At 42.2% G+C, this 23389-nt stretch overlaps 1 protein-coding gene and 1 non-coding gene across 2 annotated transcripts in view; one reads left to right on the top strand and one right to left on the bottom strand.

Annotated features, from left to right (window-relative positions):
- Nucleotides 1–4589: 4589 nt before the first annotated feature.
- TRNAR-ACG (transfer RNA arginine (anticodon ACG)) lies at nucleotides 4590–4662 on the bottom strand. Its single transcript has one exon. It is a non-coding gene; the product is annotated as a tRNA-Arg (tRNA).
- Nucleotides 4663–5153: 491 nt separating this feature from the next.
- The window catches only part of SACM1L (SAC1 like phosphatidylinositide phosphatase), a 33675-nt gene continuing 15439 nt past the window's right edge, over nucleotides 5154–23389 (top strand). Inside the window, exons 1-6 of the mRNA XM_059818267.1 lie at nucleotides 5154–5223; nucleotides 14928–15025; nucleotides 16662–16736; nucleotides 19296–19423; nucleotides 20613–20762; nucleotides 23324–23383. Of these exons, the coding sequence (XP_059674250.1) occupies nucleotides 5171–5223; nucleotides 14928–15025; nucleotides 16662–16736; nucleotides 19296–19423; nucleotides 20613–20762; nucleotides 23324–23383 (564 nt within the window). The 5' untranslated portion in view covers nucleotides 5154–5170. The remainder of the gene's footprint in view (nucleotides 5224–14927; nucleotides 15026–16661; nucleotides 16737–19295; nucleotides 19424–20612; nucleotides 20763–23323; nucleotides 23384–23389) is intronic.

Here is a 23389-nt window from a genome sequence, read left to right as displayed (position 1 = left end):
TGAGCTTCCTTTGGTGGCAAAGGCAGTGAGATATCAAAGTGGCTTCTGGAAGTGAGCTGGAAACACCAGCCCTGATCTGTTGTTCTGTCTCTGAGAGACCAGCTACTACATGGCTCACGCTTTTGCTAGCTCTTGATTTTTAGAGCAGCCCCTCACGCACATTTTCTGGCCTCTGTTTTGGGAAGATCTGAAAACACTAGCGGCACTCATACTTTCTTTTTAAGCTGCATTTTAAACTACTGTCTCACTCTTGCAGCCTTCCCCACGACCCCAAAATAAGCAGGCAAGAAGGGGAGGGGGAGAAGGACAATTTTCCTTCGTGGAAAGCCTTGAGCAGCCCATTTGTGGAGCCTCCTTTGCATCAATGGAAAGTTTGGCCTCTGCTCCCACATGGTGTCTTGTTCCTCCTGTCAGCCATCCCGTATCCCTCAGTGCTGGGGAAATGAAGGCTGCCCTACTTTCAGTTTTGAGGACCAGTATAAATTATTAATGGCCAATGCTCTCCTTTCCTGTATTTACAAAGAGCTAGAAACGACAACGTGAAGCTATTGAAAATGGAGCGTGTGAGTTGGTGGTTTTGAAGCAAAAGTGTCTGCTGCATTGCCCTGCTCCCCTATGTGTGCTAACTTGCACCGCGTTTATCTTTGGGAGTTTTAATTCATTTAAGCTCCTTATTATTCCTGCCTTTTCTCCTAGGCTGTGCGTGGCTGAGTCTGTGTTGATTGTCCCCAGCTTGTCCCCGGCTCTGCAGCTGCCTGATGGTGGGTCTGGTGGGGAGACAGGGGCACCCTGCACAGGGGAGGCTTCTCCTCCTCCTGACCCCCCCACTAGGCATCTGTGGAGCTGCAAGCCCTCACTGCCTGCCTTCAGGCTGCTCCCCCAAAGGAAAAAGCAGGCAGGCAGGTAGCTCTGGAGCTGGAGGTGCGAGGCTTTGCGTGCTCTGCAGAAGAATTTCGGAAAACGTGTTAAATTCTGCCTATTGCCTGGCTGATACATATTGGGTTTTGCTGTTCACGTGAATCTTCTTGTCTTTTTATTTATTAAGATGTTGAAACGTGCTATGAAAAGTTAGTCTTAATTCCTCCCCCAGCGTGCTCTTCTGACTGGTTTTAGGGTAAGGGACCCTTGGAAGTCCCATTGTGCTGGTAATGAGTAACTCACAGGCAAATAGTTATTCAAGTGAATTCCCTGAAACTTGCTTTCAGGAGCCAGAGCTTAATACATTTTTTCATTCAGATCATGCTCTTAAATTTCTATTTTTTAGAATACAGGAAGTCATTTAAATAGAGATTTTTGCATAAAAGCCAGGGGAAAGCCCCAGCTATAGAAGAAGCAGACATTTTTGTGTAATTTAAAGTGTAAGAAACACTTGTGATCAAAGTGATTTAGGAAACTGCCCTCATGTTAAACACAGGGAACAGCATTTTCGAACACCCTGATGAGGAGTGTTTGATGAGGTCTGTGGCTCTTCAGTTTATGAATTTCATTTGGGGGTTTTCAAAATGTTTTCCCAGTCTTTCAGGGTTTAAATGATTTGTTTGTAGATCTTTTTACTGCAAAGTGAATAGCTCCTTGGGCTGGAAGTGGTGGAGTCTCATCAGCATCAGGTGTGCTATGGCAGATGTGAAAGGGGGAAACTGGGCTCATAGGAGCTGGTACGGGTCTGGCTGGCCGTTCGAAAGGAAGGGGTATCTTTGGCTGCTGAGAGAAGAAAGTAAGTATCTTCCTGTGCTTTCTCCTTGTGCTGATTTATAGCTCTGGGAAAATATTTGGCATCCCTGAATTTCAGTATTTGGGTCTGTTCATAAGCACTGCTGTGACCTCCTCCTCTCCCTCCCGTGAGTTCATAGCCCTGGAGAGGATCACAGGCGCATTCTTCCTCATAAATTTACTCCTGATTTTGCACTTCTATATTTCCCTGGAAATTTTACCACTTCATTATTTAAGCAACAGCAAAACCAGGTCCTTGCTTAAAGGAAAATGGACACACGCTCCCCATCCTTACTTGAACACTTTGACCTGATCCTCCAAATTACCTGTATATCAGCCTGCTGCTGGTCGATGCAGCGGCAGCTTTGTGCTCTGCTGCTGTTGCTAAGAAAATCGCATGAAAGACTCCGTCTGCATTAAACTTGAAGTGCACAGGCACGCAGTCCCACTGAAACCAGTAAGGCTGCGCACATACATGAAAATCAATGTGTGTGCGTAGGTCAGTGTTGGATCAAGGGCAGAGTGATTTTATTACAGACAAGACATACTTGGGGGTGAATCTGCGGCAGTCTAAAAGTTGCCTTGAAAAGATCGCTGAAATGGACTGCCAACTTTTTTGTTCAATAAACAAAAATATGTACTGAAGCAGTGGGGGTGCATGGAGAAAGAAGGACGTGACTTAAAAAATACAGTAGCTGCAGGGAAAAGGGGGCAGGTGATTGCAGAGAGCAGGGGAGAAGGTACCACGGAGGGTATTTGCTTTTGTCTGTCATTTTCCTGGACATTTCTTAGAGGGCGTTTTGAGGAGAAGTGCACCTGCATATGTTGGTCTGGACCATGCTTCTCCCATGTCAGCCTCAGCTGTGTGCTCTGTGTCTGCTTTCAGGGTCGTGTGTGCTGTCATGTCTGTGCACATGGACACGCGGGACATGTTGCCTGCAAGAGACCTGCCTTTCACACCTTTGTGCCCATGCTGAGTGTTTGTAGAAGCATTTTGAGCAACCTTCTGTGCATGAATGTAAGGAGAAGTTGACCCAGGCTCATTGCTGGAGAAACATCTCTGGAGTCAGTACCTGCAGGCAGGGAAGGGCTATGGCCAGATACAGGTCCCTTTTCCCCCATCCTCTGAGGCTGAATGCCTGCGTCACAGGGGGTTTGGCTCTCTCGTCGCACTGCATTTGTGTGTTCATTTTTCTTTTCCGTTTCTGCATCCCAACGCTTGCTAGCTGCAGTGGCACTAGGTGTATTTACTGGAGCCGATCGGGCAGACGTCTTCCTCCCGTGAGCCCAGTTAGAGCCCAGAACTGCTCACCCATCCTAAGGAGAAGCAAAATTAAGCTTTTCTGAGCCATAAAAGTCCTCACCCTGCTTTCTTCCAGGGTAGCCAGAAGCTCACGTGGCAATATGCATCAGTAGCCCAGTAAGACAAGATGAGAGATGGGAAGAAGCTGTCCGCACGTGAAAATATGTGGCATAGAGCCCCTGAAGGCAGACGACAGGGATGCCTCCCGGCCCCGGTGCAGGGATGACCGGGCTGCAGTTCCCAGCCCTGCTGGCACGGACCCTCGTCCCCGCGCAGCAGGTCTGCGATGCACGGCCAGACAGGGACCCAGGCGCACACACGCGGGCGGTGGCTTTCTGTATCTGGAAAGCAAATCCAGAGCCTGGCTAACAATACTGTACGGTACTAATTATTTCATTTGTTTCCTTCAAAGCTCAACTCCAGGAGACAGCATTTTAGGATTTGTGCTGGTGTAACTAACCGTAGCCACCTGTGAACACAGCCCTTCTTTCTTCCGTGCTGTTCAATATTTATAAAGAACGACGGCTGGCAGCAGGGGTGAAGCCGCTGGCCTGTTGTGATTTCGGTGATTAAAGACAATACTGTAAAGCAGTGCTCAGCGTCAAGTCTTTCCTAAAATTACGATGGTTGTCATCGTGCACAGTCCATGGGGGGGGAGTTACACTGTGAAATGATGGTTTCCCAACTTCTTCCTTCCTCCTCTCCCCCTGCCTCAGTGGCTGAAGCAGGGACTGATGGGGGAAGCCTCCTTAGTGGGGTCCACTGGGGATTTCCAGTGCTTTGCAGGTGGCTGGGACTTGCTGCGGCCCCCTCTGAGGCTGTCCTGCTCCAGCATCCCTCCAGGGAGGGCCTGGTCCGGGGTGAGGAGCTGGGGAGGGATGTGCTGTGGGTGGGAGCGGGCTCCGGTCCCAGCACGGAGGTCTCCTTTGCAGCGTTGGTGGGAAGGGTTTTGGGGAGAGTTGCCGTGGTTCTGGGAGGCAGGCAGCCACGTGGTGCCCCCATAGCCTTTGCTGCAGTCAGCGACCATGACGCCTCGTGTCTGAAGACGGGATTATTAAGTACTGCTGGCTGAGCAGCACCACAGCGGCATGGAGCTACCGGCTAAAATGAAGCGAGTAAATAGGATTACCCGTTATTATACTTCGGGGTTCCCCCTCCTTGAGGCGAGAAGCTGTCCAAAACCAGGGGACCTCACCCGAAAGGCTGGATCCGGTGGGAAATTGGCCAGGAGGCACCACAGGCCTCCTCCGTGCCGAACCCCCAGACCTGGGCTCCCCGCCACAGCCCAGGTAGGGGTGCCCAGGTAGGCACCAGCCTCCCCTGCAGCAGCCGTCCCCGAGGTGGTGCCTGTGGTGGGGGGCTGCCAAGGGCCACGAGCCCCTGCAACACCACCCAACTCTGGGGTGCTTCTGGAGGCCTCTGCACCTGGCGGACCCCTGTGTTGGGGGCACGAGGGTGGCCGGGGTGGGCCTGTGCAGGAGCGGAGGGGGGGGCAGGCAGCACCCTCGGGCTGGAGAACAGGAGGGAAAAAGAGATTGAAGGGGCAAGGAGAGAAAAAAAAAAAAAAAAGAGCAGCCGAGCCAGCCAGGAGTCGAACCTAGAATCTTCTGATCCGTAGTCAGACGCGTTATCCATTGCGCCACTGGCCCTGCTCATGTTCAGATTTTTCCCCCCGTCACTTTACCACAGCTCTCCGGCGGGGGTGGGGCCACCGTGGGAGGACAGCCAATCCAGCGCAACCTCCCCGCCGACACCCCTCCCGGAGGCTCCCCTGGGGCGTGGCTTACCGCCCCACCCGAGCGCTGGCCAATCCTCACCGGCTTCGTTTGAACGTCCCCGCCCCTCCCGCCCCCCGTTGCGCGTCACCGTTTCGCAGTGCTCTGCTGGCCCCCGGCGCCCCGGGGGCGGGGTTAGAACGCAGCGGCTCAGCCAATCGCAGGGCCGGCAGTCAGCCCAGGCCCTCCCCCTTCCTCCATAGGTGGTGCCCCGCCCTGTGGCGCTCGCTAACGTGCCCGAGTAGGTTTGTCCTGTGCGGGGTCCCGTCCCTCAAGGCCGGGGGCAGCGTCAGTCTGGGAGGGAGGGAGCGGCCGGGTCGGAGGGGGCAAGAGCGACTCGGAGCGGAGCCGGCGGCGGCCGGAGACAGTCGGAGGGGGACGAATGGCGGCAGCGGCAGGAACGACGGCAGCGGCGGCCTACGCCAGCCTGAAGCTGTGAGTGCCCCGCCGGGAGGGGGGGACGCGGCTCTGTCACCTGCCGCTGCCGGCCCTGCCGGAGGGGAGGGGAGGGGAGGGGAGGGAGGGGCCGGCCGTTGGAGCAACGGTCGCCTGTCCTGCCCCCTCCCCCCGCCCGTCTCGCGCTCCCCTCACGGACCCGCGCGGGGTCCCGCCGCGCTCCGGGGAGCCCGGCGGCTCGCTGCCGCTCCCGGCCGTCGCTGCGCGGCTGCCCCGTCCCCGCCCCGGGGCCGCCGCCGAGCTGTGCCGGTCTCGCCGCCTCTCCCTCGCTTCCTGGGTCAGCGCGAAGGGCTTGGCCCGAGGCAGCGGCTGCGTCCGGCAGCCCCGGGCGAGAGGGAGGAGGACTTTGGCCGCGGGTGCAGATCCGATCCCCTCTCGGCGTCCGTCTGACAGCGCAGCTGGGGGTAGGAACGCTGCCGGCGGTTCGCGTGCCTGGCTCGTTTTCCCCTTGCCTATACAGGAGGGCTGATGCGCGCAGGTCTCCTCTGTGCCCGCCTGAGCATGACAGGCGAGTTGCACTGCAGAGAGAGGGGCTCCTCTGCCGAGGAAATGCTGGAGTAACTGCCGGCCTGTGAAGGGGAGGCGGCGCAGGGCGCGGGGGAACCTAGACTCTCTTCTGCTTTCTTCAGAGGTGGCTTTTGTAGGAACTCGAGTAGCGATGCTAGCGTAAAGCTCGGGATGTGCGCTGTTACTTGCCAGCGGAAGGTTCACTGAGCGTGCTTAGCCATCAGTCCTTTGTGGCACAGGTGTTTGGGGTATGGTTTTGATGCCAGTTGATGGTTTTGAACTTCTGGGACTCTTCCGTGTAGTGCCTACTGTGATGTTTCAAACAAATTCTTCTAACCTCCTGTTACAATTTTTTCATGAAAACAAAGGTTTTAAGGGAGAATGTAACCCTTTGAGCTTGCATATGCCAGATGCTTGCTTGCTGCCCTTATACAGCAAAAGAAGTTGCATAACCAAAGCAATACAAAGTTAAAACTGAAGAGGCATTTCCATTGTAGGCCCTCACACTGGCCGGTTGAAACTCCCGAAAAAATTACTCTGAGCATGAGATTCTTCATGGCTGTCTGAAGCCAACAGTGAAATGTCCTTGTATGTCCTAAAGGCGTTCCCAGTCTTTTGACCTCTAAATATTAGCTTGAAACTCCATAATGGAGTTACTGATGCCATTTTCAGGCAGCAGTATCTGAAAGTGATTTTTTTTTTTAAGCCTGGTTTAACTGTACTTAATGCTCTGTTAAATTTCATTTGACAGTCATCTTTTGGATTCAGAGGAAACATACTTAGATCTTTCTTAGAGATCTGTATAAACAGTTTGTCATAATGCTGTTAGGTGTTTTAAAATCACTGGGCTTGTTTTGATTAGGTAGCTATGTGAGGGTACACAGACACTGGAGTTAATTCAGTATTACTGAAGAGTAAGATCATCAGTGATGGTTGAAAGACTTGTTCATTTGGTAGAAAGCTTTTTTCCTCTTGTCACCTGAACGATGTTTATCTTTCTTTAAGCTGAACTTGTGATCTTTTTACCTGCAGAGGAGAAAAGGTGAGTTGGATGAGTAGCAGTTATGTGGTTTGTAGTACACTGTTCTTACTGAGATTTTTTTTTAAGTAAAAACATTTTTCTGGATACAGGCTAGTAAAGAATTCTCTCATGTAATCTTAACTAAAAGTAAGTTTTGATCTTTTTAGAACAAGGCTGTTTCAAATGTAGTTTAACATGAATTTTTTCATAAACTTGAAAACAGAATTGCTTTCTGTTCTGCAAAACAGGCTTTTTTCCTGTTATTACCCCAAGTTGTGATAATGCCTGCAGACTTTCTGCCAGGCATTTTTAAGATATAGGGCCATAACTTGGGTGGTGAGTCAAACTTACTAGATTGGCAAGGTCAAAGGAGAATGTTCTTCTGAGAAATCCAGGCTAGACTTCAGTTTGGGGATTTAGTGGTAACAGTGTTTTGTGGTTTGTTTTTTTTAACTGACTTCTCATTCTCACTATGAAAAGGTGCAACTGCACCTCTTCTAGGTAGTCCGGTGGCCCTGTGTGGAGCTTCATTGATAGTAGCGCTCTGCAGGGTCCCGTTCCGTATATCCAATCACAGGTTCTAGCTCTGAATGCAAACCTCTTGTGTTTCTCATATTACCAAAAGTAGTGACTCAAACACTTTGTGCCTTGACCAGCGTCATCAGTCAAGTTCAGGTGATACTGGTAAAAATGCTGATGTCTAGTGTCTGTGCTACCGTTGGAGCTATTTGAGTTAAACCAACAGTTATTGGGGGAAAGTCATTAACCTAAAAACTGCTATCCATAGTTGTGTCATCTATGTCATTACTGTACTTATTTACCTTTCTCTCCTAGCCTCAGGAATAAATTGTAAAATTCAAACAGCTATTGCAGGTAGTAAGCTAGTGGATGGTAGTGAAGCTAGCAGTCCAATTAATCAATAAAAACTGATTGGTAAAACTGTCTGCAGAGTAGAGAGAATCCTGACTGTTGTTTTGGCTCACTTAAAATCACTTTTTTTTCTTTGTGCTTGGGTGAAGATTTATCTTGCTGATAGCCTTCTCAGTACCCTGTGGGTCTCTGACGCTAACTGTGTTTCAAATTTTAACTCCTCCTGCCCACAGTTATGCCTACATGTTTTGTGAGTATACTGGTCAGTCATTAGTGCCCGAATATAGTGCCTTCCACCTGTCTGTATTTGGGGAGAGGTCCAAAAGTGCATCTTGGATTTGGTTTTTTTGCTTGTTTTCTAAACTGAGTTTTCAGATTTTCGATCATAGTTCTAGAAAGAACAGCTACACATACTTTTTTTTCTGCTTAATCTATGTGGCTGTTGTGGTGAAGCTCAGGGATGTTGGTTGAGGAGGGCATCAACTTATGCAGTAAATTATTTGTCATCTTAAATAAAACTTAACTGGAAGTAGTTATTATGAAGCTATGCCTTTAATACATACCTTTTTTTTTGTTTTTAAATGGCATTTCCATTAGTGGTTTTTTAATCCTGGGATTATACTCCCCACCTCCTCCCTGCAACAACTACTGCTCCTTGGGAGACGTTCCAGTTCCTTGAGCTGTTTCTGCTCGAGGAGTAATATTTATTGTAGACGTATAATTAGCACACCCGCTCACCTAGAAAATCTGGAATCTCTGGAGTGTTGAAACCATCAGTGTGTTAGCATTGTTACTTAACACGCTGTTGGGACTCTGTGTGCATATACTAATGTCTTTCCTATATCTCACTGCAGGCCACTTTGGTATCTTGAGTACAGCAAATGCATTGCTGCGCAGTACAGGATATGCTTTTGGCTTGCTTTATTACAGTATTTAGAGACTGACATCAAAGAGTTTCCTGCATTAGAGCAATGTTAAGTATTTATGGTGAAATAATCAATTACTGAAGTAAGGGTTTGGCTGTTGAAGCCTGGAAGGCTTAAGTGGTATCGAGTGAAGTACTGTCTTTAGTTGCCATTAGAGCATGATGGGCCCTCTTTCATGCTGTATCTGAACACAGGAATATTCTTGTCTGTAAGATTGGCCTATTTAAAATGTGGGATGCAACTCTGCATTGTCTTCATGATGTACAACACTGCTTTATAATATAACTAATGAAGTGAAACTTCACAAGAAGTATACAAACTGAAAAATACTATCTATCTCACTTAACACTAAATTAAGTGAACTTTATACATAGTATAAGCAAGCAATGGTTTTGGTTTTGTTTTTTCTTCTATGTTTGTATGTTGGGAATCAACACTTTCTTTTGTAAGGCAGCCTTTTGCCTTGGATTATTAAATGGGACAACTTTTGTTTTGATTAACGGCTTAAAAAGAGAAGGCAGTGTCTTTAAAAAGTGATACATGAAAGCAGTCAGTTAAAACAACAGAAGATGGTTTTTCTTAGGATCTTCTAAGATGCAGCTCAAGAGTTTGAGGTAGGATGTCTTCCTCTGTTAATTTCTCATGAAGCATAGGACTACAGTAAACCTGAATTGAATGAAGAATAGGGAATCTTTCGTAATGTAAGTAGCTAACAAGAAAAAACACAAAACCTGTGAAACTTCCTGCTTTAAGGTCATTTCAAAGTATTTTTGCTTTTGTAGGAACTTTCAGAAAGTTTTGGAGGAAAACCACTCTTGACATAACACCAACCTTGTTCAGACATTCACCATAAATGTGGAAAACATCTTTTATCCAAAGCATGACTTGGATGGTACTGAAATAACTACAGAAATGAGCGATACTGAGTTAACTCTCGCGCAGATTCTAACTGGTCATAGGTGCTCTTGTCTTTTTTTCTTCTCATGCCCATGTAGAACAGTCTCTCGTCTGGGTATTAAAAATGCCTCTTGCATCTGAAAACTTATGCTGCAACGCGGTACCTAGCCCAGTTTTGGAGAGTATGGGGATTAACTTCAGTAGAGCCATTTAGTTCTCTCTTGTTTTACTACACTACTAGGTGTACTCGCTTATGTTAATGACCAGAATGATTTCACAGGAGTGGTAGTGCCTGAACTAAAGAAACTATAAAATCAAAAGGCTTAATTTTTAGTGAGAGTTTTGCTGAATTTTCTTTTTGCTTCTTAAATGCAAGATAGTTGAAAGCATTTTCTCACTGTAACCTCTGTGCACCCTTTTTACATAGGTTTTCCTTTTGACTGCTTCTTCAGCAACACAAGCCAAAATAATGGAAAAGTGCCTTTTAGTTAAAAAAACAAAACACCCCACCCCCAAATAAAAACCACAACCAAAGTTAAACTAAGGCCTGATGTGTAACTTTTCCTTCTAGGTCATCTTTAAATCACTTGCAGGTACTTTTTTTCTCAACTTTGAATTGTAGGGATGAAATCTACTGAATGAGTTGCTTTATCTCTTAGCAGCAATCCACACAGTTTCAGTTGGAGAAGATTTTCAAAATGAGATCCAAGTAACCTTCACTAATACTTGAATTTGGTGATTGTAGTGTTTCAATACCTTTCCTTTTCTTGAGTACCATGAGTTGTACTATCAGTGTCAGCTATTTCCATTTATCACTCCCTTTGTTCTTTAGCAACACTGAGAAACAGTCCATGATAATGGTGGTCAGGTTTAAAAAAAAAAGTAAATGAGAAGAACTCAGATTTTGTAAAGGTTTTATGTGCTGTAAAGGAGGCAAGATATTGCTGTTAAGAGTTATTGATGTTTTGGATGGTTACAGACAGCAGTGACAACATAGCTAAGGAAAAGGCAGGCTCTAGTATCAAATACGAAGGTTATACAAAAGCAGAATATAGCCTGGTGTATGAAAACTAGTTTTAAAAGTAACTACAGAGATTATGGGCTTCTAGAAAATACTGATTTCTGATACTGATTATTATTTTTGTTATAATACTAGCACTTGGACTTTGATCTGTTCCTTATTTCATTAAAGGAACAGAATTAATCTGTCTGCAGATTCCTAATCATTATGAATGATCCTCCTTTCAGCATTTTAATATCTTCTTCTCAGATCAGTAAAATAAGCATCTTTCTAAGCTTGTGATAAACATACAGACTTGGTGTTTTTCCACAGACTCTATGCAGTACCATTCTTGCATGTAGTGTTCACCAGCTTCCTTCCTGAAAGAGAAGTGGGAGGCAATCATTTTAGTTATAGCAATTTTACGATTGAAAAGGTCATCTAAACAAGAATGACCCTACTGGCCTAGTTCTGCTAATTGGTAAGTTTGTAAATCGGCATTTGGGCTGAAACCTCTTTGAGTAAGACTCAACTATGTGTATTTTAGAAAATTTTCAACTATCTACACAAATGAAGCAAGGAATAAGTGAATCATCATTCTGTTAAAAACTTTGAAGAGTATTAATTCTCCCACTTCTTCTGAAGCAAGGATTTAACATTTTGCAGGGCATTGAGCTTTTCAGTTTGTGGTGTTGTGCAGTTGTATTTTAGGCAGTTTTTAATGGCAATCCCAACAGAGAAGTGTTTGTTTAAGTTAGCTCAACTTCATAGACTGGCAACCTGATTTTTCTCCTGCCCACCCATCCAAACCAAAAACACCCTAAGCTTCAAAACAGTTGATGTCACAACAGTTTGTCTGCTGCAAGCTACTGAAGCCTAGAGCCGGTTTGATCCATTGAACTGAAAACAGGGATCACTTGTCTTGTGTTCACCATGACACTTTTGTCACCAAATCTGGTCTTGGAGAGGACCGTAGAAAGGAGGAATTTGATTGCAAAGTTTTCTTTTCTATGTGTGTCGAGGGTAAAATGTAGTGTAAGCAAAGATAGAAATGTACAGGCATTTGTAAGAGGATGTAAAGGTAATAAAAATAAAAGCTGTTAAAAGGGCAAAGGGAGTGGCAGGAGATGAAGAATGGGCTAGGATTTGAGAAAGAGAAATGCCGGGGGCTGGTCTAGCAAAGCAGGGCATATGACACGTATTGAGAGGCCAGGCGTAATTTGCACTGACAGTCTTAATTTTCTCATTTTTCATAACTCGTGGATGATGAGGGTGAAAGACTTCATGTTCTTCAGGGAGAAACTATCATTCTTGAGTGTAGTAAATAAATAGAAAATTTGTTTATATGACAGGTGTTCTGTAAGCTTTTTCTCAGTTGTTTGAAAACAGGCTTTAACTAATAAGCAAGTGAGTCTCAGTGCTGAGACTATAGTACAGCCATGCCCATGTTGCACTTTATAATGAAAAGAGGCTTTTAAAAATATGATCATGGATGGAAGTGCACAGTTGTGTTCTGTGTGGTCAGTGTAGGTGTCTTGTCTGCTATGCTCTTTATACAGAGTATGTCATTCTCACTACTTTGTTTGGACGCTATTTTACAACCTGTGATGTTAAAAGATTTTTTCCAACTTATTTTGCTTAAGATAGTCAGATGAGTAAGTTTTTTTCCCCAGTTTTTTTAGTGTGTAGCTGACCTCCCCAAAAAAGCTGACTGTTCAATTAAACCAATAGAAGTTAAGTAGCTGCAGCTTTCCCTTGCAGAAAAAATGTCTACTACTGTCTCCTGCCAACTAGCAAGAGGTTTCTGACTGCACCTTAAATAGTATATCCTGATTTCTTTTAAAATTCTTTAACAAATTGAGGGCTTATAAATGTCCTTAAGCTTGTCTTAAGGACAATGATCTTACAGGTCTTCTCCAACCTTAGTGATTCTGTGATTGTCTTGCCCATTCTATCTGTGTAAGCTTGTTTGCTCTTCACTGTAAAAACAGCTCCTATTATTGCTATGAAACCCCCTTAAAGAGCTAGGGGTGCACATGTGCACTTCATCAAAAACAGAAGCAATGAAAGCAAAGTAGGGGTATTTAAGGCTTCAGTGTTCAACGAACTGCATATTTGTATTTCTTACTCTGATATTTTTAGTTTCAAAGAGAAAGCATTTCATATTTGGACAGGCTGGCTGGATGGGCTGAGGCCAATTGTATGAGGTTCAACAAGGCCAAGTGCCGGGTCCTGCACTTTGGCCACAACAACCCCATGCAACACTACAGGCTTGGGGACGAGTGGCTGGAAAGCTGCCCTGCAGAAAAGGACCTGGGGGTGTTGATTGACAGGCAGCTGAATATGAGCCAGCAGTGTGCCCAGGTGGCCAAGAAGGCCAATGGCATCCTGGCCTGTATCAGAAATAGTGTGGCCAGCAGGAGTAGGGAGGTGATCGTGCCCCTGTACTCGGCGCTGGTGAGGCCGCACCTCGAATCCTGTGTTCAGTTTTGGGCCCCTCACTACAAGAAGGACATTGAGGTGCTGGAGCGTGTCCAGAGAAGGGCAACGAAGCTGGTGAGGGGTCTGGAGCACAAGTCTGATGAGGAGTGGCTGAGGGAACTGGGGTTGTTCAGTCTGGAGAAGGGGAGGCTGAGGGGAGACTTTATCACTCTCTACAACTACCTGAAAGGAGGTACTAGAGAGGTGGGTGTTGGTCTCTTCTCCCAAGTGACAAGTGATAAGACAAGAGGAAACGGCCTCAAGTTGCACCAGGGGAGGTTCAGGCTGGATATTAGGAAAAATTTCTATACTGAGAGAGTGGTGAGACACTGGAATAAGCTGCCCAGGGAAGTGGTAGAGTCACCATCGCTGGAGGTGTTCAAGGAACGTGTGGATGAGGCATTGTGGGACATGGTTTAATGGGCATGGTGGTGTTAGTTGATGGTTGGACTTGATGATCTTACAGGTCTTTTCCAACCTAAATGATTCTGTGATATATCTACATGAAAGATTAAGAAGGCTGATTTACAAGGGGAATACTGTTGATGTGTTTCCCATTTTAGGACCCATAGACTAATTTTCCTTTAAAGAAGTTAAATTACCTGATGAACAATTAACTACTGATTGTTTTACAGGCTGTTGTTGTGTTTTGTTGTTTTTTTTTTTTTTCAGTTCAGTTATGCATTTGATCTCCTCTGGCTTTCCTCTAATTCCCTAAAAGACTGTAGAATCACTGTCCTTGGGGAGAGTCAAAACACATCCTAAGAAATAGCATTTAACTTTGAAGTTGGATAAACTTTGAAGTTGGCCCTGCTTTTAGTGGGTGGAAGGTGGGGTGTTAGACATGTTAAGAGGTCTTCTAGACCTCCTTCAAAGAGTTCTTCTGATCTAAATTAGGATTCTAATTCAGCTTTCTGAAGGATTAAAAAAAAAAATACAGAAGATGTGAAGAAATGCAAGATCTATTTAGGGAGAAGGAGCCTAAAAATATTTATCCTGTAGAATAAGTTTCCAGAACATGATGTTTAAAACTCTGACCCCTAGTCTTGTCAAGCCTTAAACTAAGAAAAATCATTGTGAGAGTTGAGAACACTAGTTCAAGAGTGTTTGGGGTTGTTTGTTTAGCATTTCCTATGTACAGCTCCAAGTCATTTCTGCATAACTCTTGTATTATTGCACAGTATAGCATGTCTGGCTTTTTGCAAGTATCTCAACAGGTGTATTTTTAAGGAATGTTTCTGAAAACTGTTAGATTTTATGGCTAGTATTGTACTGCATACAGTTTTTCTAAAAGAAAGATAGGTATGAAGTCTGAACAGGATGTAAGTGTGTGATTTGTGTAATTTGTCTGATGGTGAGGATACAGGTTACACCATGTGTGTCACACAACAAATCTGGGGAATGGTAATGTTGAGACACCTGCTTCAATAAACTAGTGTGTGACTTTAACTCTTCTGTTTTTTTCCTGTGTTGTTTCTAGTGAATTCTTACAATACTTGGAACAGTCTAATGGAAACAGGTGTTTTTATCAATTTAGACATTATTTTTGTGTTTACTGGACTTGCATCAGGGATGTGGTGCTTTTAGTTTCTGACATATTAGAAAGTGTTTCATTAAAAAAACCTTTTATTTTGAAGTTTGGTTTTAGCTTATCAGACTTAGACCAAGCTTACATGAATTATGTAGTGGACCACTATATAGACAAATTGACTTTCGTGTCTTTAACTTTCAGTATTAAATAAGAATTAAGATTATTAAACAAGCCATGTATTTTGCAGTAACTGATGAGTTTGATTTGCTTTTTACGCACTGTCAACACTGGTGGCTGTTGGGAAGTAATCCAGTGAGAATTTTGGTTCTGCAGCTGAAATAAGGTTTAAGATTGCTCTATCTTCACCTGGTGAAGAGCTTAAATATAAATAAACAAACCCAAAGTACGAGTTGCTAAACAAATTATTTTTTCCTATCCATTCTGTTAAAGGCATATAACACCAGAGAAATTCTATGTGGAAGCTTGTGATGATGGAGCAGATGATGTTCTTGCTATTGATAGAGTCTCCACGGAAGTCACTCTTACAGGTATTCTCCTCACCAGTATTTCTCAATATCCTTTTGTCAATTTTGTCAATTTCTCAATTCTCTTTTGTCTATTATCTTGCTCTAGGCATTCCCAGATGATCTTCAGAACCTTAAATTGATACTGGGAGAATTGTTTCTATCTTTAGTTACTGTTTTGAAATAGTGCTTTGTATTCTGTCCTGCAAAGAACTTTGTTTGAAATGCCTTCTTGCTGTGGGATTGATGCTGTGGGTAACCAGGGTGATAGTGCTTGCCTGTTTTTGGTAAGACTGTGCATCACAACAGTAAAAAAAACTGACTCATCCAGGCTGGCTGGGATTGGTGCTACCAGTCCAAGATTAAATATAGGAAGGGTTGAACACAGGGCTTCTGCAGCTTTTGCTGAATTGTCTCAGTGCTGTCTTTTATTTAATACTGAAACCTGAATTTTCATAAAGCCTTTAGAAACAAGAACAGTAAAAAAACCCTCACTGTAAATTTAGTTCTGTTGCAAATCTGGATTCAAATGTCAGTGCAAGTAGTCTTAAGCATAATGATGCTAAGGTCTTCAAAATTTTAGTTTAATTTTTTAAGAATGTGAAACTAATGCATAAAAACAATCACAGAACTTGCATTAAATGACAACATAAAATGAAGGCAATGGGTGACTTCCCTTTTGGTATTTCAGGAGTTTTTACCTCAGTATTACTAATCTCTAAGCAGACAGAAATGCTACAGTAATATTAATATAAAAGCAGTCATTCTCTTCCTTTTATTAGGTCTCTTATATACCTCACGTAAGAGCAGTGTGCCCATCCCACTGATAATTTTGGTGTTGTAGTATATATTTCAATTTTTCCTTCAAAGTTGTCCCCTCAAAAGTGTAAAGGTACCTGTCCCAAGTCTTCTATTAGTCTTCATCCGTTGTCATTACTGGTGTTTTATCAGATGAACCTGCAAGATGGTTAAAGCAAAGGAAACATCAAGTGCTATCTTTCTCTGTTCTCTAAGCTCAGGGAAAGTGCTTAACTCTGCTCTGAGTCTTTTGGAGGTTTTTTAAACTTCTCTAATATCCCTTCTGCTATTCTAGAAATGTGGATAGATGAAAGTTTAATATGCTAGGACTTCTAATTGGTATTTGGATAGCTTTTGGATCTCTTGGTATGTTGTTTGGAATACTGTATCCCTTGCCACATCTATGCTCTTGCTGGTAGTTTTGCAGAGATAGACCAAAAAGTAAACTAGGTATTCTGAAATGGAAATAGGCTGAGGCTCAGAAGTCAAAAGTGTGAGGCACAAGCATTTATGGTTTGTTTGTCCTTGATGGCTTCAAAACAAAATTTTTGGAAGCTGGCAGGACAATACATTATTGAGGAGTCTACTTGCTATACTATCATGTAAATGAGCTTGAATTTATTCAATTGAATGACTATTTTTGACTAAACAACATGAGAAATTGGGTTAGAATACTTCCACATCCTTCCCTCCTGCACCACAGCAGGCTTTGAAATTCTGATGCATTGCTTCTGATACTTAGGACTCTAGCAACACTTGAGATTTGACCAAGAAGCTTTGACAAACCTAGTTTAATAGTTTTCCAATATACAGTCATGAAAGAAGCAGTCTGAAATACTGATATTTTTCTTCTGCTTTTCAGTTAAGAAAGATGTTCCCCCTTCAGCTGTTACAAGGCCTATATATGGTATTTTGGGAACAATCCGATTGGTGGCAGGTAAGGATAACAGAACTGTGCTCTTTAAAAATACTTAAGCAAAATGTATTGCTACAGAACCTTTAAAGACAAAAATAGTATTTGGAAGTATCTGAGGTTACACTTTCATCAGTATGATGGGCTTTCCTTGTGGCTGCTAGAGGTTGGAGGTATCCAAATATAGTTTATCATGAACATTCATATACCTCTTAAACCTGTAGCTGCTCTAAAGGTTGTGTTAACTGGCAGCTTGTTGAGTTTTAAGGAATGCCTTTCAAATGCATGCAAAGAACTTCATCTACTTACTGTTCATAACTGTTTTAATCTTAGCTACAGGATTTGATGCAACAGTCAAATATTGGGTCATGAAGTTTCACTTAAAATCAATAACCTTGATACACAAATAACTGAGAGTGACAGGGTGATAGACTAGTAGATGCAGCTGTTCATGTAATGATTGTGTTCCAAATATCCTACGAATACAAAGAAAATTCAACATTAAAAGAAAAAGGACAGACTGGAACAATTCTGAATTTTAGGGAGTTGTAGGATAAGGTAAGAATAAGCTGTCTGCTTTTTTTAAGTATCTCACCGGTATTCAGATCTAAACAGTTACAGCCACAAATAAACCTGATGCGTAACGTCTAAGCTTCCAGGAAAGTAAGTGTTTCTATTCAAAAGATCTTTCGTGGGTAGACTTTAGTAGAGTTTGAGACTAATGTAGTCTGAAAAATGATGTAGTAAGGATCATGCATACTGAATGCCTCTGTATGTAGGAAGGATTAAGTTCACTTACTGCAGTATTCTCAACTGAAACAAAGTATCATTGTGTTAAATGCAGTAACTTCTGACAGGATCTTAAACTACTGAACTTTATATGCTCATATTCTAAAGAGCTGTGGATCTTGCAGAGTAAGAGCAATGTAATGGACACCTATGTCTTAGGTACTTGACAAGCCCTGACTGTTGTAAAACTGAACTGCCCCAAAGGGGAATTTTCCTAACTTATGGGATTGGTAATGACTTTCATTCATCTGACTGAATATTATATAAAATACAGAAGTATGTAACTTCTTTTAATAGCCTGTTTTTTTTCTCCCCACCCTACCACCCCCCCCCAAGCTTTGCACTGATTGTTAGTATACAGCTGTCACACTAAAGATGGTATCAGTTAAAGTAAATGTTTATTAAGTGTTGTTAGGCAGTTCAGTGTTTTTAGGCAGTTCACTATTAACTGTAAAACTGGTTCCATATTTAGCCAATGCAGCATCTTTAAGAAGCATAAATATTCTTCACCTTTAACAGTATTAGGGGGGAAAAAAATTGCTGAAGTATATATCTGAAGCTCTGAAATCTAAACAGAAGGTTGCATACCCAAATAGGAAAAGACAATATTGAAAATTCATGTTAGATTAAATGTATCTATTTGTGCAGCATCTTTGTAGCATAGTTGTGGATGTAATGTGCTCTTTTAATAAGGCATCTGGATGCTTCTGACATACCAACCAAAAGCAATACTTATAACTTGAGATGCAAACATGCTAGAGCATTCTGAAGTGCTTGAATATTCCACCCAAATAAAAGGTATAACACTAGAGCTTCAGAGGTAAAAAAAGTGGGGGTGGTACCTGTTCTTTGACTAACTATATAGACTAGATACCTGATATAATAATTCACCTGTCCATAAAACTTGGTGTATATCTAGGTATAGTAGAAGGACAAATAATGGGTAAACTTAGTGCACATAATGTGAACTGTTTCTGCTTTGGCACTTATACTTCTTTGAATGTTTTGCTGCAAAAACGTACTAGATTTGTGGTTCTGTACTTCTGCATGGTCTGCTCACTGTTTTGCTCTACTGAAGTTGTAAGTAAGCATTTAATGGTTACAAGATGTAGATGATGAGACATTTTTATCCATCAATATCTGATTTAATAAAGTAACCTTTTTCTTAAAAAATAAGATGACACTGAAATACAATAGGCTTGGAATTAAGGCTATGTTGTGTTTACCAACAAGTGTAAATTAACTGCTTTGAGTGAACTGTCATGATTAGATTTTTAGCTTTGTTACTTATGCAACCAGGAAAACAGCAAACTTCCCGTCTTAAATTATTAAAAGAAACACCCTTCTCTTTGCTCCATTTTGAACCTATTAGGATAAATTTTTTTTCAGGATAAGATGAATAGGCTTTTTGGATTCTGAAGCATACTTCCTTTCGTGTATTTCTGACTTGCTCTGTGCTTTCCAAACCACATTCAAGACCATTGGCCTCTTTCTGCATTTGCAAGCCTAAAGACTTTCAGACTGTCTCTGGTCTGAAGTAAAAGTAGCTGACACTTTCTTATCTTGTCCATTTTTTTAAATTCCTTTAACTTAATGAGGAGCTAAAGATCTGTGAGCATAGAAAAGTGGGTTGCTTAGCTGTTCCAGCCCCTTACTGTTAAGAACATAGTCCTATGTGTAACTTGAAGAAACCTCACTCTTTCCTATTGGGTTCAGTTTTCCGGTATGGTTATAGGCTGCTTTTCTTAATATGTGCATCTATTTTTTTTAAACTCTGCTCTTTCTGATTTCTAGGCACCTATCTTATTGTAATAACAAAAAAGAAAAAAGTAGGTGAGATTTTCAGTCATGCAATCTGGAAAGCAACAGACTTTGACATCCTATCCTACAAAAAGACCATGCTGCACTTAACTGATATTCAGGTAGGTGGATTGATTTAGGAGAGTATGAGGGAATGTTATCTTTTGTTAATGTCCATTACCTCAGGACCTAATGAAACGATGAAAATTTTTTTAAGAAGCTCTTTGAACTATACTTTTTTCTTTGATTTGTTCAGGCTACTGTAATTAATGTAATAATTTATACACATCTATACCCAAATATGTCATTCAAGATAACAAACTCACATGGTGCAACTTAAAATGTCATCCCCAGAGTTTGATCTGCATATTGCGCATTTTTCCCCCTTTCAAGGTGGTACAGTATGGGAGGATGAGGTGGACTGTCTTGCTGCACCTCTGTTCTTGTTCCTAAATCCTGTATATCTTTTCTCCTCTGAGCACCTTCATGAAGGCTTTGCTTGCCTGGCGTGCTGCGGAGGTGTTTTAGTGCTGCTTTGTAATAGATTGCACAAATGCAGCCTGTTGCAAAGCAGGCTCCCTGAAAAATCACAATGCTCTTCCTGTTACACCTTTCTCACAGCTTTACTATTCTGATAGCCCCTACAATAAGCTGCCTTGCTGTCATTTAATTATCTGTCTTGCTTAATTTATGGAATTGTTCAATTACATAATTACCCAGCAGGGAAGAATTGATTTTTCTTTTTTTTTGAGAGGGAGGGTAAGGATGAAGATTGGTTAAAACAGATATGTTGTGACTTGATAAAGAGTAGATAAGGGTGTCTAACCAATGGAGCTGAAAGGGAATCTGATGCTCTTTCAGGAAAGGAATGAGGTTAATCAAAACTTGAACCAGAACACAGATTAGTTATTGGGGTAATCTTGACAGTAAGTTATTTACTTTCTTTTACATTGCCATCTTGTCTTGCTGTTTTGACTGAATGGTTTTCAGAGAAACTCATGGCTTCCTTTTTGCTTGGAAGTCGCTAATACTAGTTTAATACTAGTAGCTATTTACCTCACAGGAATGCTGTTTTCTGCTCTCCACTGTTCTTGCAGAATTTGGTTGCAGTGTGCTAGCTGTAAGTTATCAATGAACTGGTATCAAAATTGCAATCTTATGGTTTCCTTGTATGGTAATATCTGGATGATGTTACATGTTGCTAGAGCACTAGTAAAGTTCACCTCATCACTTCAAAAGGTAGTGGTAGCTTAAGAATAAGATGTTTCGATGGTAATAAATGAGAGCTCTTCTGTCCTTTTTTCTCAACAGTTGCAGGACAATAAAGTATTTTTATCAATGCTTAGTCATGTCTTGAGCGTGGATGGATTTTACTTCTCAACAACGTACGACCTAACACACACTCTGCAACGGTTAGCCAACACGAGCCCAGAGTTCCAGGAAATGAGCCTCCTAGAGAGGGTAAGGATTTAATTTTGCTTAGTCTCTGTCTCAGACATTGCCAATCAGTTCTGCATGGCTTAAGCTTAGTTTATGCAGCTGGTGTTTAAATGATGTCAAAACTAACTATCAAAAACTAAAGGAAACTTTATGTAAAGCTTAGGATGATGATGCTGAAATCAGTGGTCCCATTACACTTCAGATGAAAACTTTTTTACAATTAATTAATATGCTGAATGGTAGCAGATAGTGTTAAAGCATTTATGGTCCTCTGTTAAACTGAAAATGGCTTTTCTGTTTTAATCATTAATTTAAACTAGTGAAACAGATTTACATGTTGCTTAGATGCAAATCCTTATAATAGAAATAGCAAAGAATAGCCCTATGTTGCTAAACTGTGTAATTAGACTATCTCTGATCTTGTCAGTTGAGTTGTACTGGGGCAGTTCTCTGGAATAAGAAGCTGACAGTGAGAGGAAAAAGAAGCAACCAAGCCAGTGTGCAAGGTACATTGAGTCAAGTTACAGTTCAAGATTGCTTTGCAGGGTGCTTAGAATAAGGGTGGAAATTGCTGGTCTGTAATGCTTCAGTACACAAGTTTGTTCAGCCTTGTGGTGTTTTATTGAAACTGTTAGGGGTTGCGGCTGAGCATACTAGTCCACCCTTCCTTAAGTCTTATAGCTTGTTAGCAAGATGAAGTTCTAGAAATCTGTTCAGATGTGATGTCAGACTTCTAGGTTAGGCAGTCAGAAGTGCTTTCTGAAGTCTGCTTTAAATGGATTTAAAAAATCGAAAACAAATGAAAGTTTGCCTCTGACTTCAATATTGAACACTTCTAATTGCAACAAAAAGGAACTAAGCAGAAAAATGAGAGAAAACAAGTCATTCCTCTGACCTGGAATCGCAGGTGGGGGGAAAACCCAAAGTGGAATAAATGGCACTTGACTTTGAAGTCTCTTCCAGAATAATGTGGAACAGAGCTGTGCGTTTTATGGCTCCTGGCCCTAGGATCTTGCATTCTGTCTAAACTATGCCTATTCCTTATATTTGAAGCATGAATTTAATATGCTGCTTTTGTCTTAAAGACAGCAGAATCACACAGCTAAATGCAATTTGAGCTTAAAACTCTCTTGTGCTTCCAGAATCCTTAGTCTGGTAACTTACTACACTGCAGTGTAAACAAGGTCTAAACTGCCTAGGCACTGAAATACTGAAACCTTGAAAGTCAATACCACTTTTTCTTCCTTTGCTGAAGAGGCGGCAGTAGAGTCATGAGATGTTGTCTCTAGTTACTGCAACTGTCTATGCTGGGGAAGCAGTGCACTTTTTTCCAAGATTTAAAGACCAAAAAACCACAATTTAAAAATCAGTTTATAGTTGGGGACTATTTTGCATTATCAAACGCTGCTCTGGCAGTACTCTTGTTAGGGAGAGCAGTTGCTGACGTGAAAGGATTGGTTTGCCTTAAAATTGTGGCACTTCAGAAGGTTGTTTGAAAGGCAAAGTACAGTAAAAAGGTGTCAGGTTCAAGTAAATTCAGATGTTAGGAGGTTAAAACACTTTTAATGTAATTTCACACTTGTGTGGTTGCAGTATAATGGTTTAACAAAAGGATGGTGGCAATTTTGGGCATCTCCAGTTCACCTCTACAAGAGAAACCTGGCCTGTGTTTGGTGTGTGGGTATTTTGGTTTGATAGTTGTTTGTTGCTGGTTTGGTTTTTTTTAAACAGTACTGATAGAAGGAAACAGCCTCAGTATAGGGGCACCAAAGCATCATGTCATGTTCTTTCACTAGTTCAAAATACTGCAAGTAGGATTCGATCAGTTTCTGGCACATAGTTGTATTTGTTCTTTTCTATTAGACAAAGGACTGTTCCAACACTGAGCTTGAACTGACCCTTATCCTCAGTGATGTATTGTCTGCCTGCCCCATCTTAAAGTTGGGATTTATGCCACTTCCCTGAAGCCTGCACTACATTCTGCAGCAAATGTCACTTTTGTGACTAATCTGGTAGCTTTCTAGAATGTGCTCAGCAACCTGCTCAAGACACTTTTGAGGTGAATTAAGAATAGGAAATATGCAAAAGTTGAAGAGGATCATTTATGCAGTGGAATATAAATACTTTTGTCTTTTAAGCTACAAGTATTGTTTAACATTCAGTTCTCAGAATTGTCAATTATTGCATACAGGATTCCTTGCAGTTTTACCTTCTCCCCATTTTAGGAGTGTTACCTTGCTACTGTTCTTAAAAATTTGGATAATCTCTTCAAGCCCTGTTTACTTAGGGCGAAGGCCGAAATGTTCTTCCAATACTGCAGCTCAGTTATTAGTGGTTCAGCATGCCTGAACTGTCAAGCAACACCCTTAGAGATTGAAGAGAACTGTTTTTCTTTAACTTTTTATTTTATTTAGATTTCTAGTAGAGGTTATGAATAGTACCGATGAGACAGGGACGTTCTGTCTCCATGTACATCTGTTCACCTAAACTTGTGTAATGCATGGATACTACGATATTCCTTTATGTTGAATTAAACAAAACTGACAGTCTCTAAAAGCGTGTTGCCTTTTTTCTTGCTGCAGGCAGATCCACGGTTTGTATGGAATGGACATCTTCTTAGAGAATTTGCTGCTCAACCAGAGGTAAAC

This window comes from Gavia stellata, chromosome 6, assembly GCF_030936135.1.
Source record: "Gavia stellata isolate bGavSte3 chromosome 6, bGavSte3.hap2, whole genome shotgun sequence".
Classification (NCBI taxonomy): Eukaryota; Metazoa; Chordata; class Aves; order Gaviiformes; family Gaviidae; genus Gavia; species Gavia stellata.
Note: the sequence above shows the minus strand (reverse complement) of the source record. Positions and strands in the feature narration are given on the sequence as shown.